The 19,545-nt window shown below is 42.1% G+C and overlaps 1 protein-coding gene across 15 annotated transcripts in view; it reads right to left on the reverse strand.

Moving 5' to 3' along the window:
- The window catches only part of CAMTA1 (calmodulin binding transcription activator 1), an 843,552-nt gene that overhangs the window by 813,071 nt on the left and 10,936 nt on the right, over positions 1-19,545 (reverse strand). For 14 of the 15 annotated variants that reach the window (XM_036064530.2, XM_036064529.2, XM_036064528.2 and 11 more), the window contains one exon: positions 2,188-2,257. The exons of the other annotated variant lie outside the window; for it this stretch is intronic. In XM_036064530.2, coding sequence (XP_035920423.1) covers positions 2,188-2,257 — 70 coding nt within the window. The remainder of the gene's footprint in view (positions 1-2,187; positions 2,258-19,545) is intronic. 15 annotated transcript variants of the gene reach the window in all.

Here is a 19,545-nt window from a genome sequence, read left to right on the forward strand (position 1 = left end):
GTTACAGTGTGATGGGAGAGCAACTCTGCTTTTCACACCAGAAAAGAACTGCTCACATGGCCATACTGTGCAAAACTGTGTTTTTTAATTAAAAGCTGCTTTTTAATGTTTTTGGAATAACTATAAATGATACAACAATTAGATAAATTCATGTGCCAGTTTTTAAATGTTTGTCTCAGTACTAAGACTATTAACAGTATCGAGTTAACAATGAAAATAAGGTATATACCGGTTTCAACTGCATCTCAGCATTTAATCCAAATACTTAAACTTTGACACTGCAACATGGAAGTGTCAACCAAAGACAGTAAAATATTTCATTATCATTATCTGGGAAATATGTGTGTATGATATATGACTTCACAAAATAGTTTTCTAACCTACTTCACAATAAAAATAACTAGTGAAGCTCTTGAAATTGACAGATGATGTGCTTGGCTGACAGCTATAATTCTAGAGACTGAACCATCCTTTCCAGACAACCTTCAAATATTTTCCGAACAATAATTTTAGAGGCATCGTACAATTTAACTAAAACATGCAAAAATGCTCATTCACTTAAGTAGGCAAAAGGTAGAATTCTTATTTCCATGTTTTATTTCAAAAAACCAAAACTCACATTATCAAACCCTTAATTTAAATCAAAAAAGATAATATTCAAACTCCCTCCTTGGAACACACTATTGACTCCTGTAAGGGAAATTATAACTATATTAACTCTAACCTGGAAACGATAACATCCATTTTATTTTGATTGATAATTAATAAAAATTAAGTAATTTTGGTTCCGTGAATAATCATGAACACTGTTATTCAATCAAGTCAATTATGATTAATCTCTCAACCTCTAGACCAAACTGTTCAAAATAAGTTGGTATAACAGTGTATCCAATTGCTAAATCTTATTGGGAATACATGTGATCAACAACTTGGAATGGCAAAATTAAAAGGAAGCTCTACGATTTTTCTGTTCAGCTCTAATTATTATGTGCTTAGATTTAATTAGTAGGCTAGGAGCTGATTCAGGAAAACACAAGCACATATTGTTGTATTCAAGTCAGCACAGCGCTCACAGCAGCAAATACCGCCGTCACTAACCTAAGACCTTCAAACCACTATGCATCCAAAATAAATATTAATTAAGCAACAATGTGCTTAATTATGTGCCAAGCATCGGTATGGTATCCCTCTAAAAGAAATTCTCCAAAATGAATTACTCAATTGTAATTATCCAAAAGACTTTTGAAGTTGAAAAAAACAAAAAATAGTTTTTGTGGGTTTTTTCCATAGAAAACGTAACTGGTTTTCTATTTAACAACCCCTTTCCTCTCCTTAGAGTGTGTGATCGTCAAATCTCACCCTGTCTTTTTTTAGGTGGCCCAAGTTTACCCTCTCCCTGTCAATCATACCACCAAATCTCTGGTCCGGGTTTAGGTCAACTCCTAACTTAGGTTCAATAAGCTTCTCCCTATTTATCTGCATTTACATTTTCAATTAAAAAATATGCAAGCGGAGGCAGATAAAGTGGGAGCACAGAAGTTGTGCAATCGATTGCTTCAATTTGGGTTCTGGGGCATCCTCTCCTGCTTCATTCTATTCAATTTCAATTTGAGCTGCATGTGATCAAGTAAACTTATTTTCTACTCTTTATTAGGAAGTAAACATTTGTGGGACTCTACATCAAGCATCCAGAAAGGATTTTACATTGCGTTCTCTCATTTAATTTTCACAATTACCCATCAGGGCATAATTACCCCCATTTTACAGAAGAACCTAAGGTTCAGATTAACTTGCCCAGGAGCCGCAGCTAGTGACTCAAATGGGATTCAAACATGACCTGTGGCTTCTCCCACAATACCACACGGCTCCCACTTGAAGTCACAGGAATTGGATCCTAGAATTACAGAACTGTCGTATTAGTATCTAACACTGGCAGAGTGCTTTGAATTTCCCATGTGATTATACCCTTTGCCTTTTTGAACCCTCACAGAAACTTGACAAAGGGAGTATTATTTTGCTACCCCCAGAAGGATTAAGTAACTCATCTAAGATCACACAGCAAGTTAAAGGCAGAACCCAGTCCCCTAACGCCTGGTCACAGGCTATTTCTACTGTACTACCATGATGGAATTACTCTTACTGCCAAGCCCACCCCTTCCTGTAAGTCAAAAGCTTTTCGAATCCTACCTTCTAGAGGTGGCACGGTGTTGAGAACACAGTAGGTGCTAGTTCCGCAGAATACACTTTGGGAAACGCTCTAAGGAAACAGAAAATAAAATGTAAAACTAATCTTTGAAAAAGATATATACTGGCTCTTCTGTGATACTCCTGCCAAAGATGCAAAACCTGAATCTAATCATAAGGAAACATCAGACAAATCCAAATTGAGGAACATTCCACAAAATGACTGGCCTGTAATCTTCAAGAGTGTCAAGGTCATGAGAGTCAAAAAGGACTGAGAACTGTTCTGTATTAAAGGAGTCTGAAGAGACAACAGAGTGTGACCCAGGCTCCTGACTGGACCTTTCTCTACAAAGGTCACCACGGGGTCACCTGGCACAGCAGGAGCATCTGCGGATCAGAGGGTAGAAATGTCTCCGTGTTAGTTTCCTGATTTTGATCACTATATAGTGGTTACAGAGGAGAATGCTCTCATCTCTGGTTGGCAGGAAATACATAAGCAAGTATGTAAGGATGATGAAACATACCAGCAACTTATTCTCACGTGGTTCAGGGGGAAAGAGCTCTTCACACTATACCTGCAATTTTCCTGAGGGTTTAAGAGTGTTCCAAAATGTATGTGTGTAAAAAAAAAAAGATACATGCTGGTGAACACATATTATGTGTATAATTTTTTTAATAGGGACCATATGTGCTTGTACATACAGGAAATGTTTGCTAAGAAGAACCAATGCTGTATTCATTCTGTAGTTTAGTCAGGATTCAACAACATTGCTAACCATTTCCCAATAGTGCGCCCACCCCCCAACTCATTCCAAAGGATTTAATGAGTGCCAACGAACAGTACGGCAGGTGCAGTAAGTCAGGAGGAAGTTGGAAGACCAGGTCTCTGCTCTCAGGCTGCTTCATGTAAATAAAATTAAACTTTTCATGTAAAAAACTATACAACAGTAACTTTAAAAAAGGGAAAACAATTTCTGGGAGTCTTGACAGTCAGGTCCTAAAAATATCCTTCTTCAGTTGCAGTATTAAAAATTTTTTTAGATTATTCATCCTGCATTATAAACCAGATACGTATATACTTAGGAAACCAAGGACAGTTTATAAACTCAACTGCCACCCTCAACATTTTATATTTAAAATATGAAAAGCTCAGTTCTCTCACTTACTAGCTATCCTTGGAAAAGTAAACTAACCTCTCTATATGACCTCATCAAAAAGGGTAGTGACGGTGCTCTCCTATCTCACCGTTTTTGGGAGAATTACATGGGATGATGTGTACAAAGTGCTTTAAATTCAAAACTACAAAACAAATATGAAGTGCTATTGTTTCTGTGCTTAGTAAGAATAACCCTTAACAATGTTAACATTTTCTAAGAACTGAGGATTGCCTGAATTTTTTGTGCCAAAGAGAGTATTGAAATCTGACTAAATTGACCTCTATGAATTTTTAATTTCCCTCTCCTTATATCCATGATCAAGTGCTTCATTCACCACAGAGCAGGTCTTTCTCCACAATGTGACTGCTAGCTACCAGGATAACCATCAGCTCCCTAATTATTTACTGTTTCTGGAAAATTCTTGTTCAAGGGCTTTTAATGTCTCTTCCTCTGTTTGATTTAATCAACAGTGATGCCTACTGATCAGCAACCTGTGGTAACAGCTGAGCCTAAGAATTCTCCCTATAAACTGTGGACTAAGCTCAGAATTCATGTATCCTTTGGAAAATCAACATTCACCTCTTCCCATGACTGTGAGTGTGGAATTACAGGACATTATAAAGCATGGCTGATGTAAAGCCAACAGCAGTCTGACTTCAAGTAACATCTGCCAAGAGCTGCCAGCAACAGCCTTCTAACCACAGAATGCAACATCTCATCTTAATGTCCTTTCGGAATTGAAACTTGAAATTTTATGATGTTAAAAAGAATGTGCTACACTCAAGGCTTAACGTTTTCTGGCTTCCTATTACCCAAAAAAGATAGTATAAGTTTACCACTTAACAAGACATCTTAACAACGGTCTTAACATCAAAAGATTTAAAAATGACTAACGTACACTGGGACACACTAATGAATGGCTTCATAAAAAAGGACTTTTACACCTAACTTCAAAGTTCGACAATAGGTAAATGAGCAGTAAAACATACCAAATAACAAATCAGAAGAATTAAACGCTAAAAAAAGAAAAGTAACAGAAATATCACAATCAACCATGACTTCTCTTCAACACTGGCATAATAAAGTCTTAATAGTTAACCAGAAAAGGAAGTCACTCACATAAACTGAATGAAATCAAGTCATTCTATCCTCAAAAACACCAGGTTCTCAGGGGAAAAAAACTAAAACAGAAGAAAACTTCCATGAGAAATGGCTACCTTATATTGAAGACCCACAGGCCAGACTCTGGGATAGGCCTTTCATTCTGAGGACCCTCAGATCGATTTGTAAAACCTGTTCACAACACCAAGCCAGAGGTGGCTCTGGGAGGGAGGAGCACCAGTCTGAGGGTCTGCAGAGTGGAGCCTCTATCCCAGTACCACTAACTGCTGAGGTCTGAAGCAAACAGCTGGCCTCTCTGTCCCCAGGACAACATTCTAAGTGCAAGTTCAAGGGCAGATCTGGGTCCAAGTCCACCCTCAGCTGCACATCTCCATGCTGCCCTCCCTGGCTGACTCTGCAGCTCAACCATCCTTCAGGAGCCTTCCAATGACAGGTCACCCTGCTGGTGCTATGTGAGCAGCCCACATTTCCCTCTGTATCACAATTCCTTCTATTTGTCCTACAAATGTTAAAGGAGTACCTAATGTGTGCCAGACACTGTCCTAGGAGCTGGGACCTAGCAGTGAACAAGACAAAGGTCCTACCCTCATGGGGTCCCTGCCAGTGGGAGAAGCGGGTGGTAAGCGGGGTAAATGCTATGGATATAAAATGCGTGACGCATGATGGTGAGAAATCAGATAGGGAAAACACCATTTCTGAACATATATCCATGCATGGAGTAAAAGGCCTCCTTGACTGAAGCATTAAGAAAGCTGGCTTCTGGGGCGCCTGGGTGGCTCAGTCCATTAAGCGTCTGCCTTCGGCTCATGTCATGATCCTGGGGTCTTGGGATCAAGCCCCACATCCGGCTCCCTGCTCAGCGGAGTGCCTGTTTCTCCCTCTCCATCTGCCTGCCACTCTGCCTACTTGTGCTCATTCTCTCTCTGTCAAATAAATAAATAAAATCTTTAAAAAAAAAAAAAAAAAGAAAAGAAAAGAAAGCTGGCTTCTCTCATCAACCAGATGAGCGGCTCTCAGCTTGGCTGCATGTCAGTCGTCCAGGGAGATTTTCTGAATGCTGATGCCCAGGCTGCAATCCTAACCAGGTAAGTCAGAATGTGTGAGGCTGGAACCCAGGCATCAGTATTTGTGACAGGTTCCCAAGTGATCCCAAGATGTATCCAAAGATGGGAACCACTAAAATAAACAGCTATGTGACTCTGGGCAACTCCCTACTTTAACTAGTTTCTTCAAGAGTAAAATGGGGGGTTGACCTTCAACAGAGCATCTCCAACTTTAATGAGCATGTGGGTCACCTGAGGGTCTTGTTAAAATGCAGGTTCTGATTCACAGGTCTGAGGGTGGCCCTGCCCTGTGCCTCTGAGAGGCCCCCCGGTGATGCCCATGCCATGATTCAGGGCCATACCCTGAGTATCAGGAACTAGACCGTTTTCTAAAAGATCAGGAATTCACTTAAAAAGATCCTTCCAGTCATAACATTCCTCCATAATTTTATGAATTCCTAACAGACTAAAAAAACACATTTGCCTGTTAACACAAACTATAATACAAAACTATACCAGAAAATTCAAGCAAGATAATTAAAAGAAACTACAGGGATGGTTACTCAATTAATATAGTGTCCAGCGTCTCTAGAAGTGCCCAAGAGGGGAGAAACAGAAGCTCTATAAAATATATTCCCTGCCTTCAAAAAATACTCTACCTAAAGTTGCAGACATACTAAAAAAATGTAATGAAGAAACAATACATGGTTTATTAGCGGCTAAAAGGAGCCGCTGGTCAGATGGTAGCAGTACAGAAACTAAGTAACTGTGTACCAAGCACAGATTCTTCGGAGGAATGGACCCTCTTCAGAGAACCTAGGTCAGGGTGTGACACATAGTTTTGGGATGATAGAATAAATGAAACAAAATGCTACATAGTAAGAAGTGATTACGGGCTTTTGAACACAGAGGGTGCTTGATGAAAACTGTATTTCCAGTTCTTTGAAATAAGGACTCTGAATGTTTTAAGTCTCCATAGAGTCCCTTTAAAGCCAACAGAGGCCCCACACAGCTCATTAAATCAAAGAGAGAGGCCACACTGATACTCAATAAACCACTTGTATCAATTAGAAATGATACATTAAAAAACTTTTGCCACATATTTTATCATGACTTAAACTGATTCTTGAAATTCACTGGTCATTTCATATAACATGACATATAAGTAATCAAAATTAAAGTGGAGTCCGAAATTCTTAGCACCTTGACTGAACTCACCAGTGTTGCCTAGCATTCTACCCATTATGCCTAGATCAGTTAGGGAGGCTACTCGGAGCAAACTGTGTCATGGCTCAAATACTATAAATATTTACTTCTTGCTGGTGTAAAGTCCAAAACAGGTGTTGGTGATCAGTAGAGGGCTCCCCTCCAAGCAGCGGCTCTGGCACCCGGCACCCTCCTAAGTCACTAGGCTCTCCTGCCTCTGCTGGCCCAGGGGAACCATGCCTGGAGGGTTTTCCGGGCCAGGCCTGGAAGTGGCACGCTTCCCTGCTCTCACTCCATTGGCTAACATTTGGCCACAAAGCCACGCCTAACTGCAAGAGAGGCTGGGAAATGTGGTCTGGCTACATGCCCAGGAAGAGGAGATGGATTTCTTGATCAGCTAGCAGTCTCTTGCACAATGCCATTTGTGTGCTTTTTTTTTAATTACAGAAGAATCACTCCTTTCAGAAATGTCTTCTGTTAACCTACAACTCCACCTTTAATCCCTAAGGCTATTCAGCAGCTAAAACCAATCTACTAGTTTTTCGTCTCTGATAAATGTTTTTCTAACATACTCAAAGTAAGACTTATCTCAAGGGCATCCTTAAAGGGATGTCTGGCTTTTGGTCCCGGTATCTCCAGTACTTAATACTTAACGTCTGGCACACAACGGAAGCTCAAATGATGGTTGAATTCCCAGATGAATGACATTCCCAGAAGCTCATGGAAAGGAAAAAGAGTGGCCCCATGTCTTATCATGGTGATGGTGGGATTTACTGCAGCCACCAGCCTTTCTAAGACCCTCTCTCCCTCCCCTAATGCTGCCCTGAATTGCCACCCATCCTCTAGTCCCCTAACAATCAAGCAGTAAGACAAAAGCTACTTTAGACCCACCAAGAAGAACTAAGGGGTAAAAATACTCTTAACAGTGTTCACAGACACCAAGAGAGCCAATATTAAAACATTTCTGGTGAAAGCACAGGCCTGCCAAACAAAAAGGAACACGAGGTCTGGCAAAGGCCCTGCTCTGGAGACACTCTAAAATCGGGCTAAAGATCTCTGAGACTGTATCCCTAAACACAAGTAACTTTATCCTTTTTCTGAACCACAAAAGGTTAGTGGGGAAAAAAATTAGATGGTACAGTACAAAAATACTTTGTGCTCACATATTACCTCTTTTCAAGAAGTTTAAAATAGACCGTAGGTGCTACTATAACAACCCTGACAACATTCCTGTGGGACAGAGACAAAGTTAAAGTACGTACTCAAGTTAAAGGGAAAACCGTCTGATAGGTGGCTGACTCCCTACTACCAGGGCTGGCTCAATAAAAAAGTGAAGGAGTAACCTCTAAGGTAATTGGGGCACAAACCATTTTAGGCTCTCAAATTGAGTTCAACACCTAGAATTGAGTTCAAAAGCAAACAACTAGCTACAACAGACCACAGAACAGCTGAAGTTCTAAGAAGCTCACACAGGAACTAATACTACAATATATCAAGCCTGATTTATGACCTGAGAAATCACATTAATTGATTCACTATTACCAGAGATTCATGTAAAGCGTATTTAAAGTGATTTCAGAATGAAAAAAAAAAAATTATTCTTTCTAGATATGAATCACAGTATCATTAGAATTTTCATAAATTTAATTTGGCTAGGAAGCCACTATACTCAGTATTCTGAAAATAATCAAAGAGCACTTATTAAATGTCCACATTTGTACAGATTCTAGTAGAACATACTCAGAAAAAACTATATAAAATTTAAAATTACACTATTTTAGCAGCACTTATCATTACTAGCACTAATGATAACAATTTTTTTTAACTCCTCAAAGACAGAGCACTATAAAATATCAACAAAATCAGCCCAATAAACTAGGCATTCTATTTAATATTATGTACAAATAACAAGCATTTCCGTATATAAAATCCTATTTTGGCCCCAGCAGGTAGCAGAGCAGACATGATGCCTATTCTAGAAAAGGAGACACCACAGCATGGTTACAGACACTTGTCAAGGCCCCTGGCTAGAAAGGAGCAGAGCAAGAACCAGGAGCAGGTGTTCGCACACACTCCTATGCTGTCTCCACGAGAACAAAGGCTCTCTCCCTAAAGATGAAATAATGCTTCTCCATGAGGAAACGGTGCAGAAGTTTGGGCAGAGAAAGTACACAAGGCACTCTGACAGAAAAGCTAAAGCAAATGTAGACACTGAGGGATGTCCAAGAATATCGAGTCCCTAAGCGGGGAGTTCAGCGTCCCAAAGGAAAGGCGAACGAGGGAAGGCACCGCAGCACACACATGCCTAGCTGTTGATCTGGTGGAAAGATTTTCCGTGCGCCTCAAGTATTTTTCAGTCCATGAACTACAGACCACTCATCACCTATCACCACTTGCTACTGCCCAAAAACTAAAACCTCATCAAAACTAAAGGGGAGAATGGCACTGTTTCTCATAACAGAGCAATGAGGCATACGCCAAGAAAATGGTAGCCGCACTCCCCGGAATGGAACTCGGCTATGTGGGAACCTCACCTAATCCGCACACAGCCAGAGCTAGGAAGGAAGCCAAGACGCACTCTGAGGCCAAAAGAGATTTTTACAAAGTCCACGCACAAAAGCTCCCACACCTCACTGTGAGAAGGGCTCTCTGATCCGTATTCCTAGCTTGATTACTATTAAACTACTCACAGTTCTAATAAGCTTAATTATCAGGTTGCCAAGCCCAGAGAAGATCAGAAACAACAAATGAGAAGGGGAAAGGATAGCTAGAAACTGACAGATCCAGTAGAAGCAAAAGAGTGACAAGGGAGAGCAAGGACAGATTTTTCACAAACAATAAAAACTGGATACAAGGGCTTGAAAGGTACAGCAGTTTGGGGTCATTTATGATAAAAGCAAACACTACTCAAAAGGCCCTAAAAATAGCACAGTATTAAATAAAGCCCAGTTCAATAACTTAAGTACAACATAACGAACCCATGTTAACAAGTAAAATGTACATTAAAGTCCACATATCCTACTGAACCTGGGGTTGGGGGGAGAAAGCACAGTTTAACACCTTTGCATACCACTTTACATTCAATAAAATACTTCCATATGAAACCTCATTTGGTCCTCACAACATGCTAAGGCAAGCAAGGCAGATACCTCCACTGACCAAAAACTGGCTGGTAAATTATTCAATTTTAGCAAGGCAGAAGGGTTTATTGATGGCACTTTAATAATACAGTCTGTTAATCTGGTTAACAGGAAAGAGCACCTCAAGAGGCACCTACCCGCCTTGTTAAGGATGAAGAGAGAGGACAGGGAAGGTCTCCTGAGAAATGTCACCAACAACTGTACCTGAACTGAACACTCACCTGGACCTTCACCTCCAAAACTTCCCTCTCTAAAACTTCCCATCCTGGGGTACCTGGGTGGCTCAGTTGGTTGGGTGACTGCCTTCGGTTCAGGTCATGATCCTGGAGTCCCGGGATCGAGTCCCATGTCAGGCTCCCTGCTCAGCGGGGAGTCTGCTTCTCCCTCTGACCCTCCCCCCTCTCGCGCTCTCTCTCTCTCTCTCTCATTCTCTCGCTCTCAAATAAATAAATGAAATCTTTAAAAAAAATAAAACTTCCCATCCTGCCATCTGCAACCTACAGGGCCTCTTTCTGAAGAACAGTCCTATGCCTTCTAGTGCCATCTTCCCTCCTGTGGTGGACAAACTCTATGATGAGCCCTCCATGACCCCATCTCTTGATGTTAACATTTAACACTCACCTTTGTGTAACCCCCACCCTTGAGTGTGCAGTTGACCTAGTGACTTGCTCCCGCCCCACAGGTCATGGCACAGGTGACAAGATATCACGTCCGTGATCAGGTGATGCAAACTGTGCCCTCTGTCTTGCTAGCAGACTCTCTCCCTTGCTGGCTCTGAGAAGCAAGCTGCCATTGCTGGAGAGGGCCGTGTGGCCGGGAACGGAGGCCCTCAGTCTAACTGCCCACAGAGAAGTGAATCCTTCAAGCTGTGTGAACGTGGAATTCCAAACGTCCTTCCCCATTTGAGCCTTCAAATGAGACCACAGCTCTGGCCAAACATCTTGGCTGCAGGCTTGTGAGGCCCTGAAGCAGCAGACATAGCAGAGCCCTAACTGAACTTCTGACCCACTGGATCAGAAATAAGGGTGTCCTGTTCTATGCCACTAAGTACGTGGCAACTGCTATAGCAGCAACAGATAACGTGTACATCCATGGTCCACCAGCTCCCAGGGACCTCTCTTCTCAGCTTAGACTTCATCTCTCATGTCACTCTCATGTTCACCAGCACTCCACATTTACCACCAAAACCCTTGAAGGGATTATCTGCCCCCCCACCACCTCTTTCTCATTCTTTCAACTCACTACCCAACTGACAAAATCAATACCTTTTTCTTGGTCTTCTTTCTGCCCAAACTCTCTACAGCATCACAACCAATAACCTCCTTCCAACCCTCTGCATTTATACTCTTCTTATTCTATTACCTCTGACCATTCGTTCTCAGTGCCCACTGGTCCTCTCCCCTCTGGTGACACATTTCTGTTCCTACATCCCTTCTTCTCCCATGACAATTTCACTCACTACTGTGTCTTCCAATTCTTTTGAACCGATTCATTCATTCTTTCAACCAAATGGCACTGCCCTGGGCAGAGAGATGTAACAATAAGCAAGACAAACTAGGTCTCTACTTTCATAAAGCTTATATGCTCTACCAGAGGCTGAGCCAGCTTAACTCTACTTGCCACTCCAGGTCTACTCACCTGCCCTGTGCCAAGGTGGCTGCTCAATCACCAGGGCCCCCTTGCCTTCTGAGAGTTCAATGAAGAAGAAAAAAAACACAGTGACAGGAATGACTCCCTAATCTTTGACCCACATTTCAAATGTCACATTGTATAGGTATTGCATCTAAAAGATTACTGAGGGGCACCTGGGTGGCTCAGTCGTTAAGTGTCTGCCTTCAGCTCAGGTCATGGTCCCAGGGTCCTGGGATCGAGCCCCGCCTCGGGCTCCCTGCTCAGCGGGAAGCCTGCTTCTCCCTCTCCCACTCACCCTGCTTATGTTCCCTCTCTCACTGTGTCTCTCTCTGTCAAATAAATAAAATCTTTAAAAAAAAATAAAATAAAATAAAAGATTACTGATACATTTGTCTCCAGTCTCCCAAAACACATCCTCCTGGACTGCCTATCTTGGTTAGTGACCTTCCCTAACCTCAGCTGTGGAGGCTCAAAAGCTAGGAGTCACTTTCAACTATTCTCATCTTTCAAGGCCCACAGGACTGTGTCTCTCACACACACAGACAACTCAGTCACACTCGCTCCTTTCTGCAACCCACTGCTACAGACACTCTTGCCAGAAGCTACTTTCTCCCAACACCAGCCCTTCCTCTTCATTCATTCACGCTCAACCAACAGACACTTACTAAGCCCATCCTAGGTGCCAGGTACTCAAGTCTCTGACTAAAGATGTACACCTAATGGAGGGAGAAAGAGAAATAAACAAGCAACTCCAGTACAAACTCAAATGTGCTTAAACGTGGAAAACCACAGATGCTGTGGATGCACAAAGGAAGGGCACACAATCCAATCTGAAAAGAGAGGGACGGTCAATGGGGCTTCCTGGACAAGTCTCGCTGAAGCTGAAACCCAGAGGATGAGGAAAGTCGGCAGAAGAGAGCACATGTTTGAATATGTGTGTGTGTGTTCTGGAGGAAGGTGCACCTTCTAAGTCAAGGCAGTGGCAGTGTACAAGCGCCAAAACCAAGAGAAAACATGGTGCCCCCACCATTCAGAATCTACAAAAATGTCACATGGCTGGAGAGTGGAGAGGAAGCTGGAGAGGTAAGCAGGAGGCCCTTCTTAGCACCTTAAAGGAGAACTGACTTTATCCAGTCAATCCCACTCTTCTGCCAAAGGAGAAAAAAAAAAAACTCTAAAAGCCCCTCCCAGAGCAGACAAAATAAAATCCAGACTCCTCTTTTCTGACTTTCCAAGCCCCTACAACCTGACCCCTTCCTACTTTTCCAGGCTCATCTACCCTACACGCACCCAGAATTCCAGCCACCCCCTGTACTCTCTTGGCTCTATGCCTTTGTTCCATTCCCTCTGCTTGGAATTTCTCCTCCAACTACCATGTTTGCCTGTCAGTGATGCCAGGTCAAATTCTACCTCCTTCCAGAAGTCTTCCCAGTTTCCCCCCCAGTGCCTGATGCATTCTTTATGACCTGCCTTGAATCAGTCACATCCATCAGACCGGAGGCTTCTGGAGTATGTATGAACTGAAGTGAATCCCAATTCCAAAGACTAGGAAAAATGTTCAGGAAAATATTCATTTTACCAGTACTGCATTCCTAAGTAACCAACCATGGAAAATGACAAAAAAAAATTATTATTTTTGGATTCTATAAATACAATCAATCAAAAGCCTAAATTTAAGTTTTCATGTAAGTATCTCTAAATAAAAAGTTATACACTGCCTCACAAGATTAGAAAACATTACATAAATAAGCTCAGAAAGGTTAAGTTACATGTGCAAAGTCACAGGGCACTTAAGGGGCAGAGTCAAGTTTTCACATACTCTTTCTCAAAAGCTATAAAAAACCAGAATATAACCAGAGCATCCCCACACATCTCACTAACCAGCTCGCCGATTACCAGAAACTGATTTTCCTCATTCTTCCCTCAGTTAATTCCCATTCAGAGCTCAGCTCCAGAAGCCTCCCCCAGTCCCGAGGGTCAGCCAAATCCCTTTAGGACACACTTGCCTTCAGAGCCCAGAGCTCTTCACGGCATACAGCACCTTCACTGTCAGTTCCCAATCAGGTCCATGAGGACAGCGGCTGTGTCTGCCCTCTGCGCCTGGCACTTTATTATTACTTGTCGAGTAAATGAACGGACTTAGGAGTATTAACAATAACAGACGGTCACATGGCCCCCACAGGATTGCAAGACCCTAAACTATCTTCTTTTTTTTTTTTTTTCTTTTTTTTAAAGATTTTATTTATTTATTTGACAGAGAGAGAGATAGCGAGAGCAGGAACACAAGCAGGGGGAATGGGAGAGGGAGAAGCAGGCTTCTTGCAGAGCAGGGAGCCCGATGTGGGACTCGATCCCAGGACCCTGAGATCATGACCTGAGCCGAAGGCAGACGCTTAACGACTGAGCCACCCAGGCACCCCCCTAAACTATCTTCTGACACACCTGACAACAATGACAATTACATAAATTTTAATGTCACAATCTTATTGTAACATGTTCTAACTCTTGGGTAACTAAATATTCATATGTGGAATCTGTTAATTCTCTATTAATCATAATGAGTGTTAACCAGAATACCACATTTTTTTTCCGAAACATGCAAGGTATCAGCAAACTTTCACACCAAAAGAACACATACACAAGCCAAACTATAGGCTATACGAATAGCTAATTGCTCTCCTGGAACCTGAAAAGTCCAATTCCAGCCTAACAGTGAATTACAGTGTTTCCACCAAGGCAGCATACCATATTAATAAATTAAAACAATATTCTTTTTAAGGTAAGATGCTTGGCTGCTTGAGTTACCAGTAGTTCCCAAAGCAAACAGCAGATCCAGATTCATAAAAAGGATTTGAACTCCCCAAGTTGATCCACAGATTTAACATAATCCCTGTTGATATCAAAACTGCCTTTTTTGTAGAAACTGACAAGCCAATCCTAATATTCATATGGAAACTCAAGAGACCCAGAATAGCCAAAACAATCTTGAAAGAGAGAACAGGGTTGGAGGACAGACACTCCCCAATTTCAAAATATAACTACAAACTTAACTGTATCTTAACCAGTAATCGAGATAGTGGCCTAAGGATGGACATACATATCAATGGATCAGAATCGAGACTCCCAAATTAAATCCACACACTTATAGCAAATTGGTTTTTGACAAGAATGCCAAGAAACTTCAGTGGGGAAAGTATGGTCTTTTCAACAAATGGGGCTGGGACAACTGGAATGCACATGCAAAAGAATGAAGTTGGAAGCCTACCTAACCTCACAAAATTACAAAAATTAACTCAAAATGAATTAGAGACCTGAATGTAAGAGGTCAAACTATAAACCTCTTACAAGAAAACACAGGTATAAATCTTCATGACCTTGGGGCAGGCAATAGTCTCTTACTTAGGACATCAAAAGCCCAAGCAACAAAAGAAAAACCGCATCAATTGAACTTGAGACTTAAAACTTTTGTGCTTCAAAGGACACTATCACAAAAGTGAAAGAACAATCCACAGAACAGGAGAAAATATCAGCACATCGCGTATCTGGTAAGGGACTGATATCCAGAATATACAAAGAACAGCTACAACCCAACAGCCAAACAACAAACAACTGAATTCATAAATGGACAGAGGACTTGAACAGACATGTCTCCAAAGCAGACATACGATGGCCGATGAACACACAAAAAGATGCTTAAGTCATAAGTCATTAGGGAAATGCAAATCAAAACCACGATAAGATAAAACTTCACATATACAAGAATGGCTATAATCAAAAAGATTGTAGTATACAAGTGTTAGCGATGTGAAGAAATTGGAACCTTCAAACATTGCGGGAATGTAATATGGTACAGCCACTTTGGAAACTAGTCTGGCAGTTCCTGAAAAAGTTAAACACAGAGTTACCTCATGACCCAGCAATTCCACTCCTGGGTATATGCCCATGGAAACTGAAAACATATGTCCACACAAAAACTTGTACGCAAATGTTCATAGTGGAATTATTCACAATAGCCAAAAAGTAGAAATAACTCAAACACCCACCAACTGATGAATAAACAAAATGTAGTTATCTGTACAGTCCCACAGTATCCCCCCCATAAAAGAAATGAAGTTCTCATATATACTACAACACAGACTTGAAACCACTAGGCTCTGGGAAAAAAGCCAGTAATTAAAGGCCATGCATTGTAGGATTCCATTTATATGAAATGTCCAAAAAAGGCACATCCATAAAGGCAGAGAGTAGATTAATGATGGCCTAGAACTGGGAGGAGGGAGAAATAGAGAGTGGCTACTAACGGGTAGAGGTTTCTTTGTAGAGTGGTGAAGACATTCTAGAATTAGATAGTGGTGATGGTTGCACAACTGTGTAAATATAATGAAAACCACTGAATTGTATATTTTAAAGGGTGAATTTTGAATTTTATCATATATGAATTACATCACAATAAAGTTGTTATCTAGAAAGGAATCAAATCCCTTTAACTACTAAAAACTACTTTGATGGTTATGTTTCTTTAAAACATTATATACTTCTGGGTGCCTGGGTGGCTCAGTCGGTTAAGAGTGGGACTCTTGATCTCAGCTCAGGTCTTGATCTCAGGGTCATGAGACAGCCTTGCGTTGAGCTCCACGCAGGCCATGGAGCCTACTAAATCAATCAATCAATCAATCAATCATTATATACGTTACTCTCTTGTTAAGTAGAACATACCAAGTATTGCTTTTCTCAATGTACTCAAGGGTCATTGCTATGAACCGTCAATCACTAAGCAGCTGCATCTGCAGAGCACTCAATGGCGTGCACTATTGGCCCTTTACAGCCTTCCACCTGCCACCATGAGAAATCAAGAAAAACCAGCTGTGAGAGGTCCGATGGATATACCAAGGAAAAGCCAAACAAGTGTGCATCCAGGTGGCCACACACACTTAAACAGAGGCTGTTTTCTGTTTTCTTCCCCCACACCACCCCTTCTGCAGGTAGCGTCTCCCTTTCTTACTAAGGATGCATGTTTCCAACCTGTCGAGTCTAGTGGTCCACAGCAAAGAGAACAGTGAGGAAGCCCACCCAGGTATCTGACCTGGGGAAAACCTCAGATGACACTGACATCCCCAAACTGCCTTATTCTACCTGAGAACCACACGGGGCAAAGACTGCACAGACCATCTCGTTCCAGTGCATCCTGCCTGCTTCACCAATGTTCAAAGCACAAGCCCTAGGACAGTTTCCACACTCGTGGCTGACTTATTCCCACACACCTAGGCTGGCTGGCTGAGGATTCTTGGCCTCCTACCTGTAGCTACAGTAAACATTTTCTCTTCAAAAAGTTTACTCCCAGTAACAACCAAACATAAGAAGTCCATTTTGGAAGTCAATATCCTTTCTTTTTACCCTAACGGAGACAGAGTTTGAGATGCCAGGATCCCATGCTACAGAACCCTTCTCACACAATTCCCTCTGCCCCCTCTAAGCGGTCAGCAGGGCCATGGACCCTAACCAACCCTCCTTCACAGTTGACTAGATCAGGACGAACACCTGGCCTATGGAAACAAAGCAACTGGCTAAGAGGAGTCAGTCCAATTCTCCATCTTGAGTATTCTAAATACAAACCTTCGGGACTGGAGCCCGATGATGGCAAGCACTGGGGCCAGAGTGAAGCCATGCAGGAGCCATGCCTGGGGCCGTGACAGGCTATGGTAGAGCAAGGAGGCCACCTGGAAGCAGAGAAATCTCATCTGCAAGGAGAAACACAGCGAACAGCAGAGCTGGGAGCTGTGGCATCCCAGAAGAGACCCCAGCTTAGCCCAAGGGGTCTCCAGAGGAAAAGCCTACTACGTCAGAGTCTCCAGGCACAGTTCCCAAACTGTCTAGCTGCACGTCAGCTTCTGTCCTGGGAGGCTGAGAGTGCTTCTAGCTCTTCTCATACAAAACCACCTTCACTGTCTCTGACTTGAATGGCCTGTGTTCCTTGCCATCAAAACTGCTCTAAAGTAGGGCCTGTTACCCTCCGTGACATCAAGTGTCCTAGCATCCACTTTCCTGTAGAGATGAACCTCAGGGCCTGATTGCCATCATTATTTAGCGTGTGTGTGTGTGTGTGTGTGTGTGTGTGTGTGTCAAAGAGAGATTTTGACACACTATTTAAGGCACAACGTCTCACCTTGGGATAACGAAAATATTGTCAAATATTTACTGTTAGGAACTCATAGCTACTTTTCTCATTAGGTTTTGAACCCATCTGGAGCATGTGTGTGTGTGTGTGTGTGTGTGTGTGTGTGTGTGTATGGTAAAATATACATAAAGTTTACCAATGAACCCTCTTTGAGTATACCATTTAGTGCATTAAGTACATTCACATTGCTGCACACTGTCACCACTCACCATTGTTTACTTTTAAAAGCATTCTAAAAATCATGACTTTTCCATTCTTACTAAACCAATGATTTCTGTTTATGCTCCTTCACCAAACGATAAGGGCAAAGAACCTCAGGGAGGTGGTGCTGAGGTAGGCTGGTGAAGCGGGTAGCCGAGAACATCACAACCGCTCGGAGCAGCACCAGAGCGGCTAAACCCAGACAGGGCCACAGAGGCTCGAGACTAAAAATCCCTGGAGAGGACAGATAACAGCTGTCAAGGATACTCAGCCAGTTAGAAAGGTTGCCACTATCACCAGATTTGCATCAGAAGACACCCAGACAGGCAGCAATGGGTCACATGTAGAATAATCAGATTCCGTGGAGAAAGACTGATATTCCCTGCCTCCCAGGATGCCTGGAATAAATCTCTGGGCCTTGAATTTGGCCAAGTAATCTATGATCAATTTCTGGAGGACACCTAGGAAGATAAACAAGTACTTCAAAAATGTTGAGTGCCCACTCACCACCCTCTGCTTGTTATAGCTTTCTTTTTAAGCACAATGGCCTCTATCGATAAAATTAAATAGGGAAGAAACTTCCATCAGAAGCTCTGTCAAGGCAAATGATCCAACCAGTACATTTCCTAACCGCAGAGACAAGAAGGATAGGGCAGAGAATGTTGACAAGAACACCAGGAATTTTAACTTGCCTCTCAGTACCCTTAAATATGAAAAAAACTTCTGAAACCCAAATTATGCTCAAGGCCTCTCCAAATGCTAGGCCCGTAGCATACGGAAGGGTATGCCCAAGAGAAGATCCTAGTGATCGATTTTAGTGGACTCACCAAAACTCCCCATTCCACGAGTTTCTGTTTGTTTTTTTTTTTAGATTTTATTTATTTATTTATTTGAGAGAAAGGGAGAGAGCATGAGCAGTGGGAAGAAGCAGAGGGAGAGGGACAAGCAGACTCTGCACAGAGCCTGACGCGGGGCTCAATCTCATGACCCCGAGATCATGACCTGAGCCAAAATCAAGAGTTGGATGCTCAACTGACTGGGCCACCCAGGCGCCCCTCCCTGAGTTTCTTAATAGAAAGAGTCATGTTTACTGAATTACTGGCAATCTATACATTTCATAAAAGTTTTATCAACCAACTCCAGAAAATGCAACTAAATGAATATAAATAAGACTACCTTAAACATAAAAAGTCTAAGGTTAGCAGACACCTCTTCATCTGTAATCGTATGATATGTAAGTCTATTTCTCCAAAATTGTGAACTCTCATCCACATTAGAATGAAGAGCTAAATGTGTCCTACGGAACAACCAAGCAGAATGAACATTTTTGTGCTGTGCATCCTTAACAATAACTTTTTACATTTTTTAAAGTAAACATTCATTGACAGGTGTTAGACCTAAAAAATCAAGCCCTCTGTGTATACCAGGAAGAAGGCCCTTCAGTGACTACAGCTCAAATTCCTCCTACATAGCTTGAGCCAACAATATTCATTCCTGACCTGGAGCAAGTACCTCAAAAAGAAGAGACACAGTTACACAGAACAGAACAGCTGCATACCAGCAAAGCAGCCATAAAGCAAATTCCATACATCCAACTTCACTGTCTACCATCCTAAGTTAGGACGGGAAGGAACTTTAGAGGTCATCACTAGGACAACACTTTACCCAACACGTGAATCATCTCA

This window comes from Halichoerus grypus, chromosome 5 (assembly GCF_964656455.1).
Source record: "Halichoerus grypus chromosome 5, mHalGry1.hap1.1, whole genome shotgun sequence".
Taxonomy (NCBI): domain Eukaryota; kingdom Metazoa; phylum Chordata; class Mammalia; order Carnivora; family Phocidae; genus Halichoerus; species Halichoerus grypus.